We start from the raw sequence: 17,048 nt of genomic DNA, 5'->3' as shown, positions 1-17,048 counted from the left end.
GCTGTTAATGATTTTGCTGTGGATATGGAAAAACAAAAGTTTCAATCTGTTGATGATGCAGCAAAATTAGTCACAAAAAATTGTTTCATGGCTAAAGTCGATTTGAAATCTGCTTATAGATCTGTTGGCATCAGTCGCTGTAGTCAACAGGTAACAGGTTTACAATGGACTTTCCCTGACGGTCAACCCCATACCTTTATTGATAAAAAATTGCCCTTATAATGGCTCAAAATTAGCACCTGGTATTTTTCATAGACTTTCATAGGCCGCATGATGTCAAGCAGAGGCTTTACTGTTATTGCATATTTAGATGATTTCTTCATCTGCGAACGCACTAAACAGCGTTGTGCACATGGCCTAAGAGTCTTGATTGATTTGCTGCGCAAGTTAGGCTTTGCAATAAGTTGGTCCAAGGTCTTTGACCCTTGCCAGAAATTAGTATTTTTAGGTGTGGAGATAGACTGCACAACATTGGAATCAAGATTACCTTTGACAAAACTAGAGCAGCTAAGGGCAGAATTAGCAGATTTTAAGCAGCGTAAGCATGTTTCAAAGAAACAATTGCAGTCCCTTGCGGGAAAACTATATTGGGCTTCTTTAGTGGTTCACGGCGGAAGAGTTTTTCTTCAGAGAATCATTGATGGCATTATGAAGCTTAAGCATGACTGGCACAAAATGCGCTTATGCGGTGATATCTTGCATGATATCCATTGGTGGTACAATTTTATGTCCACTTTTAATGGAAAATCCCTCTTACTAAACACTAATCCTGTCACCTCAGTATATACTGATGCTTGCAAAACAGGTGCAGGGGGTAATTTTGGTACAGATTGGTTTTATGTTAATTGGAAAGAGGATTTCCCATTTGCGCAATCTTTGCATATAAATGAGCAAGAGGCATTTGCTGTGGCTTTGGCGGCCAAGCGATGGGCTAAGTGTTAGAAAAATAGGCGTGTACATATTTTTTGTGATAATTCATCAACTGTAAGTTGTATCAGTAAGTGTACGTCTAAGAACAAACTTTTGATGACTTTTTTGCGCGAGTTGTTCTGGCTTTCTGCTTCTTATAATTTTCATCTTGTGGCTATTCACCTGCCAGGCAAGGAGAATGATATGGCTGATGCCGTTTCACGGTTGCATGATTTAAAGTTGTGTAAATTTTTTACTAAGGAATGCTTACCAGCCCCGTTGTTTGTGCATCACCTTGTTTCTCACATATCCTGTCACTCCCCCCGTTTTCTTTTATTTAGGCTCACAGGCACGCAGGGAAGTTGCTAACTTGGACAATTTAGTTGACACCTTCAGGAGTTACACTTATGCTGAATCCACAAAAAAGACTTATCAGACTTATTTGAACTCTTACAGAAAATTTTGTGCACTAGTTAATATTTCTTTAGTACCTTAAAGTAAAGAAAATCTAGCCAGATACATTGCATTTTTGTCACAAAAATTGTGCTTTAATTCTATCAGTAATTATATATCAATAATTAAACTTTTACATTTGGAGGCAGGTCAACCACCACCAATAGATTGTCATTATATTCATACTGTTTTGCAGGGGGCTAAACGTGTATTAGATACAATGGTTCAAAGAAAACTCCCTATCACACCTCAGCTTTTAAAAAAGATTTTAACTACCCTGGATCTTCAGAATCAAAATCATATTAGTTTTTGGGCAGCATGCTTGGTTGCCTTTTTCTCCTTTTTCAGAAATTCAAATTTATTTGTCCCCGCTTTGGCTGAATTTGATGCTGGTAAGCACCTCAGCAGACAAGACATTGTTTTTCAGACTAGTGGCACATTGTTTCGCATACGAAAGTCAAAGACCATACCATTTGCAAACAGGTTGTTGGAAATTCCACTTCCCAGAATCCTTAATTCCCCTCTTTGTCCTTCACAGGCACTGCTATTACATGTTAAAATGATACCAGCTGTCAGCTGTCCATCTCCTGCCTTCTTGCACATATCTAAGGGGACAGCAGTTCCTTTAACATATTCCACGTTTCTTCACATGCTTAAGCATTCTTTATAACAACTTAAATTGGACACCAGTGGCTACTCTGGTCATAGCTTTCGCAGGGGTGGGGCTACATTCGCTTTGGAATGTGGAGTTTTGTCAGATCTCATCCAGGCTCAGGGGGATTAGAAAAGTGAGGCATACAAAGGTTACTTGGACCCTTCCTTTTCTCATAAACATGTACAGCTAGTCATGAATGCCTTTGCATCCGCTCTAAGTCAATAGCGTCCTTCTGATGCATGAACCTAATTTACTACCTTTCCACAGGTTTGGGATTATTTTGGAGTACCACAGTTTTTCAACTTGATTTTGCTTTCTTAGTAAATATGTTTATTGCTTATTAATATGCAAAGAAAATATTAAACTGTGATTCTTCTCCAAAACCTGTGTTTGTTCAGTTTGTACTTAATACAATAACCAGTTAGCATATGTCTTGGTCCTGTTACTTAACTCTGATTAGTGTAAACCAAGTGCCTTTGTCTGCACTGTAACTCTTCAGCATTTGGTTTTGGGCACCAAAGGGATAGCAACCTGGTTATTGGTACCACTGGCCTTATTAATAAACATCAAATAAGTGAGGATCTGGGTGGGACAAGTTTTGTGGATTAATATATACACTTTGAAACACCGTTCAAATTTTAAAAATAGATTAAGCTGTGATATGTATTATTGGTCAAAATATCATTTTCATAAGTATCTGTGTAAAACTAATGACCAAAAAAATTGAGATGCAAGTTACAAAATGTGTGATGCAAATTGAAAAAAAAAACTGATGTGCAAGTTACAAAAACTGAGATGGAAGTAACAAAAGTTGCGATGTAAATAATAATGAAGAAATACAAATATCAAAATACAACAGTCCAGTTGATATCTTCAAAAGACAAACTGAGTGTTATAAAAGACAAGTTAGAAGTCACATATGCTATTTCTTTTCCATATAGCATGATTCTAAGAAGCGGACTACCAAGTCACATGCGATTTCATTTCTTCGTAAGGCCATAGATTCTTAGTCGTGAACTATCAAATCGCATGCCATTTCATATGGTAAGGCCATAGATTTTGGTTGTGATCTACCATATGTCACATGGCGTTTCATATCGAAATTTTAAAATTTGATTGGCAATAAGACAACTCTCCACCAGAGACCAAATGACATGGAAATTAACAACCATTAACCACTGTACAGCCTTCAAAAATGTGCAAAACCCATTACACATAGTAAGCTTTAAAAGGCCCCAAAATGACAAATGTAAAACAATTCAAACATGAAAACTAACGGCCTAATTGATGTAAAAACAATAAACAAGTAACAATTTATATAATATACAGCTACAAACCGAATTACAAGCTCCTGATTTGTATGGTCACATATTCTTAGTTGTGGACTACTAAGTCACATGTAATTTTTAGTTTTCTTCCTTATATAAAAATACGGAGATATAGTATGATTGCCTGTAAAGCAAATATCCACCAGACACCAAAGAACACCTTTTTAAGCAATTATAGGTCACTATACAACCTTTAACAGTTATCAAAATCCACACTGTAAAGTAAGATATAAAGGGCCCTGAGCATTACAAATTCTCAAAAAAATGAAAGAACTCCAACAGTAATTTAAAGGAAATTTATGGGGTCAATTGACAATTTTGGTCATGTTGACTTATTTGTTGATCTTACTTTGCTAAACAATTTTGCTGTTTACGGTTATCTCTATCAATTTTATAATATTCAAGATAATAACCAAAAACTGCAAAATTTCCTTTAAATTACTGCAAAACTAATATGACAAGCAGCAACCAACTACAACTACTGAATTACAGGCTCCTGATTGGTACAGGCACAATGTTGCAGGTTAAACTTGTTTATGATCACTCATCTGTCAATCGATTTAGACAGTGGTATAACAGCATTACATGACAACACACTGTAACAAGAGTGCACACGTTGATATGTCTCACCTGCTTTACTAACCACTTAATTTATGTTGAAAGTCTTAAAGATAATGATTTTCCTACAATTATCACATGCCAGATAAATCATGTGAGACAGACATGAACACCTTACAATTATTCCATATACCAAATAAATTTGACCTAATGCTTATGGTAATTGAAAAACAGACCAAAACACAAAAACTTAACATGTACCAGTGAACCATAACTAGAGGCTCTAAGAGCCTGAGTCGCTCACCTATTAAACAACTTAGGACACAAATTATAGACAAGAACAGAATTCATGACAAATTTCTCTGTTTTGGTGATGGAGACGTGTTTGTAGATCTTATTTTACTGAACATTCTTGCTGTTTACAATTATCTCTATCTATAATGAACTTAGCCCAGTTGTTTCAGAGGAAGTGATTTTTGTAAAAGATTAAAAAAATTTACAAAAAATTGTGAAAAATGGACTTTAAAGGGCAATAACTCTTTATGGGGTCAATTGACAATTTTGGTCATGTTGACTTATTTGTGGATCTTACATTGCTGAACAATTTTGCTGTTTACAGTTTATCTCTATCAATGTTATTATATTCAAGATAATAACCAAAAACTGCAAAATTTCCTTTAAATTACCAATTCAGGGGCAGCAACCCAACAACGGATTGTCTGATGCATCTGAAAATTTCAAAAGCAGATACATCTTGACCTGATTGACATTTTTACCCTGTCAGATTTGCTCTAAATGCTTTAGTTTCAGAGATATAAGCCAAAAACTGCATTTTACCCCCATGTTCTATTTTTAGCCATCTTGGTTGATGGCAGGGGTCATCGGATACATTTTTTAAACTAGATACCCTAAGGATGATTTAGGCCAAGTTTAGTTTAATTTAGCCCAGTAGTTTCACAGAAGAAGATTTTTGTAAAAGTTAACGGATGACGATGACGCAGGTGAGCTAAAAATGAAGTTAAGGTCAGATGATAATGGCATGACAGACATATCCACCTTACAATCATTCCAAACCCAAATATAGTGTTGACCTTTTGCTTATAGTACTTGAAAAATTCGTAAAGTTTCTGCGGAACCCAGTGTCTCGCCTACTTTTTCTGTTAATCGCAGGCTCAACAGAAATGAGGAAGTAAATCAATAAAAATATTCCTCTTGATACTATCTTTTGATTGTAAGAAGCTTCTGTCCAAGTTTGGTAAAAATCCAGGATAGTTTATGAATCTAATAAATGTTTAAAAACTTTAACTGCAGACTGAATGTAATGTTAACTGGAAGAAAACAAAATTTCCTTCTAGATACTAGCATTTGATTGTAAACATGCTTCTATCCAAGTTTGGTACAAATCCAAAATAGTATAAGAAAGTTATTAAAATTTTAAAAACTTTAACCACAGAGTGAATATGTTGTTTCCTGGCAGAAAATCTAAGTCCATTTAAAAGTAAAATACGGAAAAAAATGGATTAATTTTTTTACAAAATTTCCTTCTAGATACTAGCTTTTGATCATAAACAAGCTTCTGTCCAAGTTTGGTACAAATCCAAAATAGTATAAGAAAGTTATTAAAATTTTAAAAACTTTAACCACAGAGTGAATGTGTTGTTTCCTGGCAGAAAATCTAAGTCCATTTAAAAGTAAAATAAGGAAAAAATGGATTTTTTTTTTTACAAAATTTACTTCTAGATACTATCTTATGATCATAAACAAGCTTCTGTCCAAGTTTGGTACAAACCCAGGATAGTTTAAGAACGTTATTAAAATTTTAAAAACTTTAACCACAGAGTGAATGTAATATTTCCCAGCAGAAAAACTAAGTCCATTTATAAGTAAAATACGGAAAAAATGGAATTTTATTTTTACAAAATTTACTTCTGGATACTATCTTATGATCATAAACAAGCTTCTGTCCAAGTTTGGTAGAAATCCAGGATAGTTTAAGAAAGTTATTAAAATTTCAAAAACTTTAACCACAGAGTGAATATTTGTGGACGCCGCCGCCGATGACGACGGAATTTAGGGTCGCTATGTCTCGCTTTTTTCGACTAAAGTCGAAGGCTCGACAAAAACAGACTTAACATTGACCAATGAATCATGAAAATGAGGTCAAGGTCACATGAAACCTGCCAGACTGACATGTATCCCTTACAATCATTCTATACACCACATAGAATTAACCTACTGCTTATAGTATCTGAGAAACAGACCTAATCACCTAACTTTAACCTTGATAACTGATCCATGAAATAAGGTTGAGGTCAGGTGAACCCTGTCTAAGGGACATGTAGACATAATGCAAGCAACCTATATACCAAATATAGTTATCCTATTACTCATAATAAGTGAGAAATTCACATTACAAAAAAACTGGGTTTTTTTTTCAAGCAGTCACTGAACCATGAAAATGAGGTCAAGGACAATTGACATATGACAGATGGAAACTTGGTAACATAGGATATCTGCATACAAGGTATGAAGCATCTAGGTCTTCTACCTTCTGAAATATAAAGCTTTATAATAAGCGTAATACCTATATGTCTCGCATATTGTCACTTTTGTTGAAGACAAAACAAAGATCTGTTGGAAAGGGCTTGAGCAATCAGATCAGCATCAGGCACAATAAAGCTAACAAAAAGATAATAAAAACACAAAGTAGTGATCTAGAGAACTGACAGTTACTGACAGCTACATCAACGCCAATTACTTTAATAGTGAATAAATTGTGTTTTCCCAGACTAAAGTATCAATCGGTACACACTTTCTATAGTTAGTAGTGACAAATACTAAAGATCAGTTTCATTACTAAACACACAGTGGTTTCTTATTAAAGATATAGTGAGCAAAAAAGATAACAACCAGACGCTTGCATTATATACTATAGGACACATGCAATCATGCATGCACAATTTATATAAACTTAAATCTTTTGTTTTTTCTTTAATTCTGAACACCAATCCTATATCATGTCACCGCAATATAGATATTTTGTGTTGAGGCGGCATATAGCAAACATCAATTAATTAATTAATCAGTACTAACTCTACTTGAGTATTGTAATGAGCTAGTTTCTTGAGCCAATCCCAATAAGGCCAGTTTTACACATTCATAAATGTCTTTAGTTTCTTATTGTCATCTTAAATGTATGATGCATCGGGTTTAGATGGGGGTTAAGTTTAATTATTAACCAATCACTTAGATCCATCAGAAGTTCACCGACTACTTGCACAAATGTAATTTAGATATAAATGAGTATTGAGAAAAAAAAATGTCATTTTGTCATTAATACTAGCAGTGCCTTAAAATGTAATGTCAAGATGAAAGTGTTAGAATAATTACCTGAATAAAAGCAGTGAATGAAGGCTGTCTATTGGTATGGAAAACTTTAGCATCTAATATCAAGTTATTCTCTCCATTGGTATGCTTGCATAACACCAAATCAGCATCAAATGGTTGATCCAGAACTGTAAAGTTATATTTAATCTGTTATGTGAAGATCTATGAACAGCACTCAAATTCAATACTTTTTGTCTTTTGGTAAAGCATGTTTATTCAAAGCTTGATGATCAAAAGAGAAGGTTCAGATTGTTTTTTACAACAAATTCAAAACATGTGCTTTATATGCCCACCTTTGAGATTCAAATGAACTTTGAAGAAGAGACTTGTTTCCTGCGGGGCACAGCTTGATATGACCACAGAGGTTGAACACTGAACAATTGGGGCAAGAATGGACATTACAGTCAAGCTTGACACAGCTATGAATTTGGATTGTGATTAAATATTTGACACAGCAAAGGTTTCTGACACAGAATGAGTGTGGTCAAAGAACTGAAAAATTTGAAATAAGCCTTTTAACTTTTATGGTTCAATATCCAAAATTTAAATACACAGTTAAATTCAGCATTAATTCGCCAGCATACACAGAGAATTTAATTCATCTATTCATTAGTATACAATGTTAGCCAAGTTTTCAAAGGAGTTCACTTATTAAAAAAAAATTTATGTTTATACCACAAAGTTCTCAAACAAATTTACCAAATAAATGGGGAATGTGTCCATGGGACACAGATGATGCCCCTGCTTGCATATAATGTTATAAAGGGATATAACTCAAGAACAGAAAAAGTTTTAATTTTGATCCTTTGAACCTGAATGTGGACAAATTTGTAAACCGGTTTAATTTTTGATCCTTTGAACCCCAATGTGGACAAATTTGTAAACAGGTTCCAAAATCAAAAATCGAAACACATGGTTACATTTGGCATATCAAAGAACCCTGAGAATTAAATTTTTGAAGAAATCAAACAAAGTTTAATTTTGGGTCCTTAGAACCTCAATGTGGACCAATTCAAAAATTGGGGCACAAAATCCAAAATCTAAATACATGGTTAGATTCAGCGTATTAAAAACCCAATGAATTCAAAACTTTGATTTAAACCACATTAAAATTGTTCAAGAAATAAGAAATTTATACAAAGTATTAGAAAAGTATTGTTTTTGAACCCTTTTTTCCTAAATGGTTTGGACAGTAACCCCCAAAATCAATCTCAACCTTCTTTTTGATCCCAGCAAACACAAAAACATCTTTAAAATGTTTTTAAAATGTTGTGTCTAATGTCATCAAAATATCACAAAAAAACGTGAGAAAAACATTAAATGTATGGTAGAATATATATCGCTAAAACGTTTTCTAATATATTTTCTAAAATATTTGCATAATATAATTAAAATGTTGTAAAGAAATATCATGATAATGTGAAAAAAAATGGCGTATAAAACATTTTGATAATCTTTTAAAAAATATTTTCTAGAAATATTTTCTGAACGTTTGAAAAACATCATGAACATCAAATAATGTTATAAAAATGTTTTTTGGATGTTTTCTTGCAAGTGAGACTGTGCCTAAAAAATGTTTTCAAAATGTTTTAAGAAGATGTTTTTGGTTGATATCTAGATCATATCAATATAAAAATTTCTGTACTTTTGATTGAGTTTCCTGATTTTGTAAATAACAAATCATTAGTTAAATTAATTTATACACAGTGATTAATTCTATATACAAACAAGAATAAATCAGTTGTTTTGCTAAGCATATGTAATTCACAATTTAAAGTCTCTAAAAACAAGAAGTATCTACAAATTTTGACACATCCAAAATGTCAGACACAACTCATCATGGTCAAGCCACTTACCAAATATGAAGTCATTCTGTTCATCAGCATTACTAATTAAAGTAATGAAAAATTTGAGAACATTCAACATTTTGAAATACAATGTATAAGCAAACAGGAAACAGGTGCCAGATACAAAAATGTTCACACATCACAGTTCATCACTATCAAGCAGCTCATTAAATATGAACTCATCTTTATCAGCAGTTTTGGGAAAAACAGTGATGAAAAAATATTTTGTTGGACAAAATCTGACAAATATAGGTGGACAGACGACAGACAGTGCAAGAAAGCCCACATTCCAACCACAATGGTATAATGTTTAGTTTTTCACTCTCAACTTTTATTACCTATCTTATACACATCATGCATATGTCAACCTGAACATGCATGACATATATGCCATTGGACATTATGCAAACATTATACACATTTTTAAGTTCAAGTTACATTGACTAAAACTTGTGTCCCAAATTCAGATTTTTCAATACAACTTCTCTTTCTAAACTAAAACAATACACTTCTAATAGGGTTACATCTTAAGTCAATAATCAACACCATTTGACATCAACTATTTGATTTATTTAAGAATACACTGAAAAAGTCAATCAATTGTCTTATTCAAAATCACTTGGAATGTTTTGTAGTGTCATATCTTTTTCTTGCTGTGCCATGCTTCTGAAAAAAAAATTAATCTTACATTCATATATAAACTTCTTGCACATTCCTTTATTATAGAACGTTTCACGTTGCCTGAAGGATATACATCCCCTCCCCTTTAAAGTTTTGAAACAAATAACGATGATAGTCTGTCGGAAGGGGACGATAAATGGCTGACCGTGTTAAGAGAGAGAGCAATATGCCACGCTGAACTTCATTTAGTTATTAAAAAAAAACCACATAAAAAACTTTAGACTAGATATGTGTCCAGTCAAGAGTCTTATTTCATTATACTCGTTGATTGTTGTCTATCATATTTTTTTTCTTTTATTGTTTTGTATAAATCAGGCTGTTGTTTTTCTTGTTTTTTTTTTTTTGGTTTTCATTAAATGCATTGTATCATGTAGGGGCCTTTAAAAGCTCTGCTACATAACGTCATTAAACATCTTATTGTCCTTTTTAAGTGTTAAACTCTGTAGAGTGACATAGTTTATAACTTGTCATTTGTATCTAAGGGCATATGATACAGTCCTAGAAGTATACTATAGGCACATAATAACTTATCGAGGTGTTACGCATTGTTTTCGCAATGATGATAATAATATAACTTAACTTCCGAGAAACACACATATGTCATTAAATGAGTTGTTTATATGTATTTGAAATACTTCAAAGGAAAGCAAATATGTTGTTTATGAAAGCACACTGTTGGACTAAAAGATTGATTTAAATAAACAACTTGTTTCTATTTTGTCACAAAAAAAATAATTTATTCAAATATCCAGATATCTTTTCTGTATTGTATACCCTTAATCTTGAATGTAATGCATTGTTTATGCTAAATATTTGAATTAAATATGGAATAACAGTAATTCTGTATGAAAATCTTACTTCAAAAAAAAATTCTCCTGAAAGGTTGTACATTCTAAAGAACCTGCGCCACTTCCAAATTGTAAACCTGCATATTGAACTTGTCCATTGTGGCTTTTCTTTTAGCTCCTGTTAAAAAATAAAAGATACATTGTGTGTATGAAGCAATAAATATAATTTTAAGCAACAGTTTATATTATCTTGCTTGTACTGAAGTCTTACATAGTCTTTGTAATGTTCATTAAGCTGTTAAGGGTAATTTAATTTACTGTTTTGCAAATACATTCATACACTGATTTTACTAGAAAAAAAAAATCTCCATATTCAAATGGTGCTTATATTAGTGTTATTGTAACTTGTTTATGTGCCTCATAAACAGGTATTGAGTCATGCTTATTGCAATAGTTGTTGTTGGTTTAAGTCTGTGAAATTTCTTTTTCATAATGTGTATTTAATGTAGGCAGTTAGTTGTTTTGTTTCAATTGTGTTGAGAAAAATTTAACATTTGTTTGTCAAGGCTTCAAAGTGGACTATATGGCATTGGTTTTCTCAGTTTTGAAAGCCGTACACTGACGTATAATTTCTTTTATCCAAGTCATTTAAATTCTGGTGGATAGCTGTCTCATACACCTTATCGCTATTTCAGTATTTGGAAATCTGTCCTGCTTGAACTTTTTACGTCAGCATACGTCATACAATAATACACCTTATCGCTATTCCCGCTTGACCCGAGAATCTATCCTGCTTGAACTTTTGACGTCAAACAACAATCACTTTTCCATTGTGGCATCAGATAGTTTTTATGATGACGTCAAAATTTTAAGGGAACTTGTGACAGTTGTGTGATGTCCAGTAATGGCGGACAAATAGCGATATGGTGAATTATTTTCAATTGTGGTGTCAAATATTTTCTAATATGACGTCAACATTTTACGGGAACTTTTGTGATGTCCACGGCCAGTAATGGCGGACAAATAGCGATAAGGTGTATTGGCAATCAAACACATAAGCCACATATCCTTATAATTTTTTTTATATCAATGAACAAATTCATAATTGGTGTACGTAGTTGCTTGAACAGTGGCGGATTTAGGGGCCCCGACCCCCTTTTGGACTACTTATAAGATAAATGTATAGACTATTTACAAGTATCACTCCAAACGTTTGCTTGCCTTGGGCAGGGGCCCCCCTTTTTTCAAACCAGATCCGCACCTCCAGAAACAGATGTAATTTGGTTCCGATTATGATTGAACACACACAATGAATGCACAAGTTTCATCTTAACAGATTAATCATTCTTACCAAGTGAGTATATATCGCGTAACAAACAATTTTCTTGGCTCTCTTTGTTGATATCCTGTCTTCGTTTCGAAATTCAAATTTCAAAATCATTTCCGGTGATAAAACAAAAGTCGATTCCGGAAAAGGTCGGTTTTCCGTAAGGCATATAAACGATACGAAAATTGAACTTAGTACAGTTACAGTTTTCATTTCTTAATTTCTTAAATATACACGAACGAAATGAATAAACATTAAAGAAAGGTGATTGTTTATTAATACATTATTGCTTAATTTAATGTTGACTCTTTTGAATTTTAATATAAGAAGGAATAAAATCTGACTTCAAGGATCTTCAAGATATCAAGTAAGGATTTCAACCATAGTATCTTGCTTGTCATGATATTGCATATGAAATGTAGTACTATATCTTATCCTGAAAAAAAACGAGCTAATTCCACAAAACGTTGTTTGTGGGGTTTTGAATAAAGTTTTAATAAAATGTTATTTTTATATCCGAAAAAATGTTGAATAAAATATCAGTAAGACTATTAAATAATGTGTATGTCAAAATATTTTATAGAAAACATTTAGCTGATATTTTTCAGATGTTTTACGTAAAACATTTTAATTTTACGTTATAAAACATTTTATCCAAATAGCAAAACTATATTTTCTGTAAAACATTTTTTTGCAGAATGTTTTTTGGATATTTTGAAAATATTTACTTTAAATGTTGTTAAAATATAAAATACCAATTGAAGAAAATATAATTTTTTTATATTATAAAATATCTACGGGATATTTTAGAACAATGTTTGAGAACATGAATAAAGGTTATTAGCAATAAATATTTTGTTAATGTTGTAAAGACATTTTACTTAAATGTTAGAAATAAAACATTTCAAAAACAATAAAATCAACATTTTTTTTATGTTTAAATGATATCTTATTGAAATATTTTGTGAGAGACGTCCATATGACATTTAAAAAATGTTTTTAAAATGTTGTGTGTTTGCTGGGATGAATGGAACATTGCGGTGCATTTATTGTCTTGAAACAAGAAAAATGTTTCTTTTTGGCCCCTAATTCCTAAACGGTTTGGGCCATAACCCTCAAAATCAATCCCAATTACTTCCCTTTGAGGAATGGAATTTTGTGGTACAATTTCAAAGAGAGTCATATACTTGGCACCATCTTATGGTGTTTATATATCGTTCGCTATGCCCGTGTCTGTTGTGAAGTTTTGGATTTTAATGAACACAATTTATGTATTACTTGTAAATCATTAAGTCAGGGATTTCGTTACCACAAATTAATTAAAACCTTTACTAAATTCTTCCATAGATATAAAGACTTGGTTTTTAAGTTTGGTTGTACCTGTAGAAAACTTAATTCAAACAGGATAGCACATCCTCATTTTTACAGAGATGTTGTTTACTATGCCTGGAAATTAATCTTATCCTGGTAAACTTATCGATCCTTTAAATAAACTTATTCTAAAAGGTTACCAATTCAAAACTGTTATTAGATCTTTGAATATTGTTTTTATTGGTATTTATATTGATTTTGTTATCACTAAATTAAAAGCAAACTAAATATTATTGTTATATTCATTACAAACATTCTTGCAACCTGTCGATACCTGTATCTTGGCATTGCACAAGGTCATGTTATTCTCTTGACTGTTTATGACGTCTTTACACTAAATCCATTGGATGGTGGATGTGTATTAATTGATAATTCAGTCTTAGATGCATGACTTTTTTTTTATTTGTTGTTATTGGATTTGAACTAGCTATCAGTAACTGTATTTACTCTCAGATCTGTACTTAGTGTCTTTTTGTTGTTGGGATGTATAAGTACCCGGCCATGTCTACTCTGTGTTTTTTGTTAGATGTATTTTTATTTGTATCCATCTGATGAGTTAATTAAGCCTTTTTAAACTGATTTGATAGTTTGTTGTTGTACTATTACACCACTGTCCCAGGTAAGGGGAGGGTTGGGCACCAACTAACATGTTTAACCCCGCCACATTCTGTATGTGCCTGTCCCAAGTCAGGAGCCTGTAATTCAGTGGTTGTTGTTTGTTGCTGTGTTATTTACATATTTGTTTGTTTCGTTCATTACTTTGTACATAAATTAGGCCGTTAGTTTTCTCGTTTGAATTGTTTTACATTTGTCATTTCGGGGCCTATTATAGCTGACTATGCGGTTTGGGCTTTTCTCATTGTTGAAGGCCGTACGGTGAGCTTTAGTTGTTAATTTCTGTGTCATTTGGTCTCTTGTGAAGAGTTGTCACATTGGCAATCATACCACACCTTCTTTTTTATATTGACCCTTCATAGCAAGAGAGACAAAAATATGAATACTGAAATCTGACAGACTTAAGTCCACAGTCAACCTTTGAAGCAATTGTCTTTTGAAAAATTATACTTTTTAATTTTCAAATTTAAGGGGATAAAACAGTGACCTTATCAATTATACCATCTCCTTGCACATTGCCATTCCAATCTATCAATATAAGGTCTCTGAAAATGTTGTTCTTATATATTGATTACTTAGAAGAAATGTGATATTTACATTTCAATCTATTCATATATTAGCAAAAACGAAAGTTTCTCCTCATCTTTGATGCAGGAAGCCATAAGATTATTCATATACCGAAGAGATATTATTTAGCTATTTAACCATTAGAAATTTTTTTATTCATACCTGCTCTATTTACTATATCAACTATCAGTTTGGAAAATCCAAACCAACACTTATAATGAGCTTCAATATCTTCATGATTCCAGTCTTTAATTTGCATTCCAAACCATTTTTCACCTTTACCATCAATGAATCTCACTTTTTCAGTTGGTGATGTTTTTACATTAAAGAGTGGCTTAGTACCACTTTTCCCACCAGTCCATTTTAAAGTACCTTCGCAATGTCCATTGTAAAAGCACTTTAATAGCAATTTATCTGAATACAGTTGACAAACAAACATCACTATAATGAAATTAAAAAGAAATAGCAAAACAACTTAATTGTGACTGATTTGTCACAATAAAACATAGTTCAGGTTAAATTCATATAATTATTATTTTTTTTCTTTCTGTTTATCATTAAAACAATTTAACCTGTTACAAGACAATATATCAAGACTTTTTGTTAATCAAATTAAATTAGTTTTATTTAATCATTATTAGGAAAACTAACTAAGGTTTGTTTATTCCTGTCTTGCAGTGAACTAATGCAATAAGGTATCAACATGTCGTCATTATATTGGGTCAAGGGTTCAATGGAACCCTGTGTCTTGCCTGTTGCTGTCAGTGTAAAAGTGTAATGTTAACTCTAAAAGGTAAGTCCTATTATCAGTAAAATACAGAATTTAAAAAGAGTGCAGGTGCTGAAATGTCTCGCCTGCTTTACTGACCATAATTTACTTTATGTTGAAAGTACTTTTAAAAAGATAAATGTTTAACTACAAGTATCACATAAACTTAACATTTTCAATGATCCATGACAATGAGGTAATGGTCAGATAAACCCTGCCTGACAGACAAGTACACTTATTGCTTATAGCTAGTATCCAACAAACCGACCAAACCATGAAATCTTAACTTTGACCAATGAACCATGAAATTGAGGTCAAGGTCCCAATTATACATGTCATACAGACAGCCTGTTGTTCAGTGGTTGTCGTTTGTTGGTGTGGTTCATAAGTGTTTCTCGTGTTTGAATTGTTTTACACTAGTCATTTTGGGGCCCTTTATAACTTGCTGTTCAGTGTGAGCCAAGGCTCCGTGTTGAAGGCCATACTTTGACCTATAATTGTTTACTTATTATACGCTGCGACTTGGATCGAGAGTTGTCTCATTGGCACTCATACCACATCTTCTTATTTATATGTACACTTCACATTCTTTTTATTACTGCACAAATATTATAAGTTAACCAATCGCTTATACTATATAAGAAACACTTAACCAGGAAAATGAGGTCAAGGTCAGAAAAAACTTGACAGTCGGACATGTATACACCTTACAATCATTCCACACACCCATTATAGTTGATCCATTGCTAATATATAGTATCTGAGAAACGGATCTAACCACAAACACTTAAAATTGATCAAACATGAACATGAGGTCAAGGTCAAATGAAACCTGCAAGTCAGACATGTACACCTTACAATCATTCCATTGTAATCCCTATGTCTTGCATTCTGCGACGTTCGTCATAGGTTAGACACGAAACTTTAACTGAAGACAAATGAAATGTAGACTCCACAGATGATGCTGTTGATGGAATGTAGGATAGCTATGTCTGGCTTTAATGACAAAATGTCCTCTCTCCACAAAAAATGGTTAAGATAACACAAAACAACATACTAAATATTAAATGTGAGCTCTCACCTTGGACATAAATTTAAATAGAACCGCTCTTATGGATTTTCTAGGACTTGCAAACTAACCCTATTGTAAATTTAATTATCATAGACTGATAACAATCCTGCATACCAAAAGCGAAATTCCAAACATTGTTGTAATTCATGAAGAATGCTTAAGCGCTCCATTTGTATTTTCTCTATCAATTACATAGATATTGTCTCATGTAAATAAATATTTTGTATTTAAAGCAGATGACTGGATAATATTTCTGTTGAAAATTTGGTTCCTTCCACACATACAAATTGCAATATATATATTTATTGTATGCAATTAAATGAAATTCTGCAAATTTTGCTGAAAACTTGTAAGTGTTAAAATATACTCACACTGACAAGGTGTGTTCTGTTTTGATTTTCCATACGCCCCACAAAAGCATACCATAAACAAAATAAGTTGTAAAATTGTTGAACGTAATGTCCTGAGCCTAACATGTTGAAAGATACAAATTAAATCTGAAAAGAAATTTACAAAATTTACTTCTGGATACAATCTTATGATCATAAACAAGCTTCTGTCCAAGTTTGGTAGAAATCCAGGATATTTTAAGAAAGTTATTAAAATTTTAAAAACTTTAACCACAGAGTGAATGTAATGTTAACTGGCAGAAAAACTAAGTCCATTTATAAGTAAAATACGAATAAACAGGATTTTTTTTTACAAAATTTACTTCTGGATA

The 17,048-nt window shown here is 32.5% G+C and overlaps 1 protein-coding gene and 1 long non-coding RNA gene across 2 annotated transcripts in view; both read right to left on the bottom strand.

Annotated features, from left to right (window-relative positions):
* LOC127705143 (uncharacterized) overlaps window positions 1–17,048 on the bottom strand; it is a 49,355-nt gene that overhangs the window by 11,402 nt on the left and 20,905 nt on the right. Inside the window, exons 3-5 of the mRNA XM_052209392.1 lie at window positions 16,699–16,824; window positions 14,649–14,927; window positions 7,294–7,418 (exon numbers count right to left, since the gene is read on the bottom strand). Of these exons, the coding sequence (XP_052065352.1) occupies window positions 7,294–7,418; window positions 14,649–14,927; window positions 16,699–16,824 (530 nt within the window). The remainder of the gene's footprint in view (window positions 1–7,293; window positions 7,419–14,648; window positions 14,928–16,698; window positions 16,825–17,048) is intronic.
* On the bottom strand, window positions 9,768–12,327 carry LOC127705155 (uncharacterized). The gene is made up of 3 exons (XR_007983718.1): window positions 11,958–12,327; window positions 10,677–10,784; window positions 9,768–9,803 (listed from the first exon to the last, which is right to left on the bottom strand). It is a non-coding gene; the product is annotated as an uncharacterized LOC127705155 (long non-coding RNA).

Source organism: Mytilus californianus, unplaced genomic scaffold, assembly GCF_021869535.1.
Source record: "Mytilus californianus isolate M0D057914Y unplaced genomic scaffold, xbMytCali1.0.p SCAF_6, whole genome shotgun sequence".
Lineage (NCBI taxonomy): Eukaryota > Metazoa > Mollusca > Bivalvia > Mytilida > Mytilidae > Mytilus > Mytilus californianus.
The sequence above is the reverse complement of the archived record's forward strand: the minus strand, read 5'-3'. Positions and strand labels throughout refer to the sequence as shown.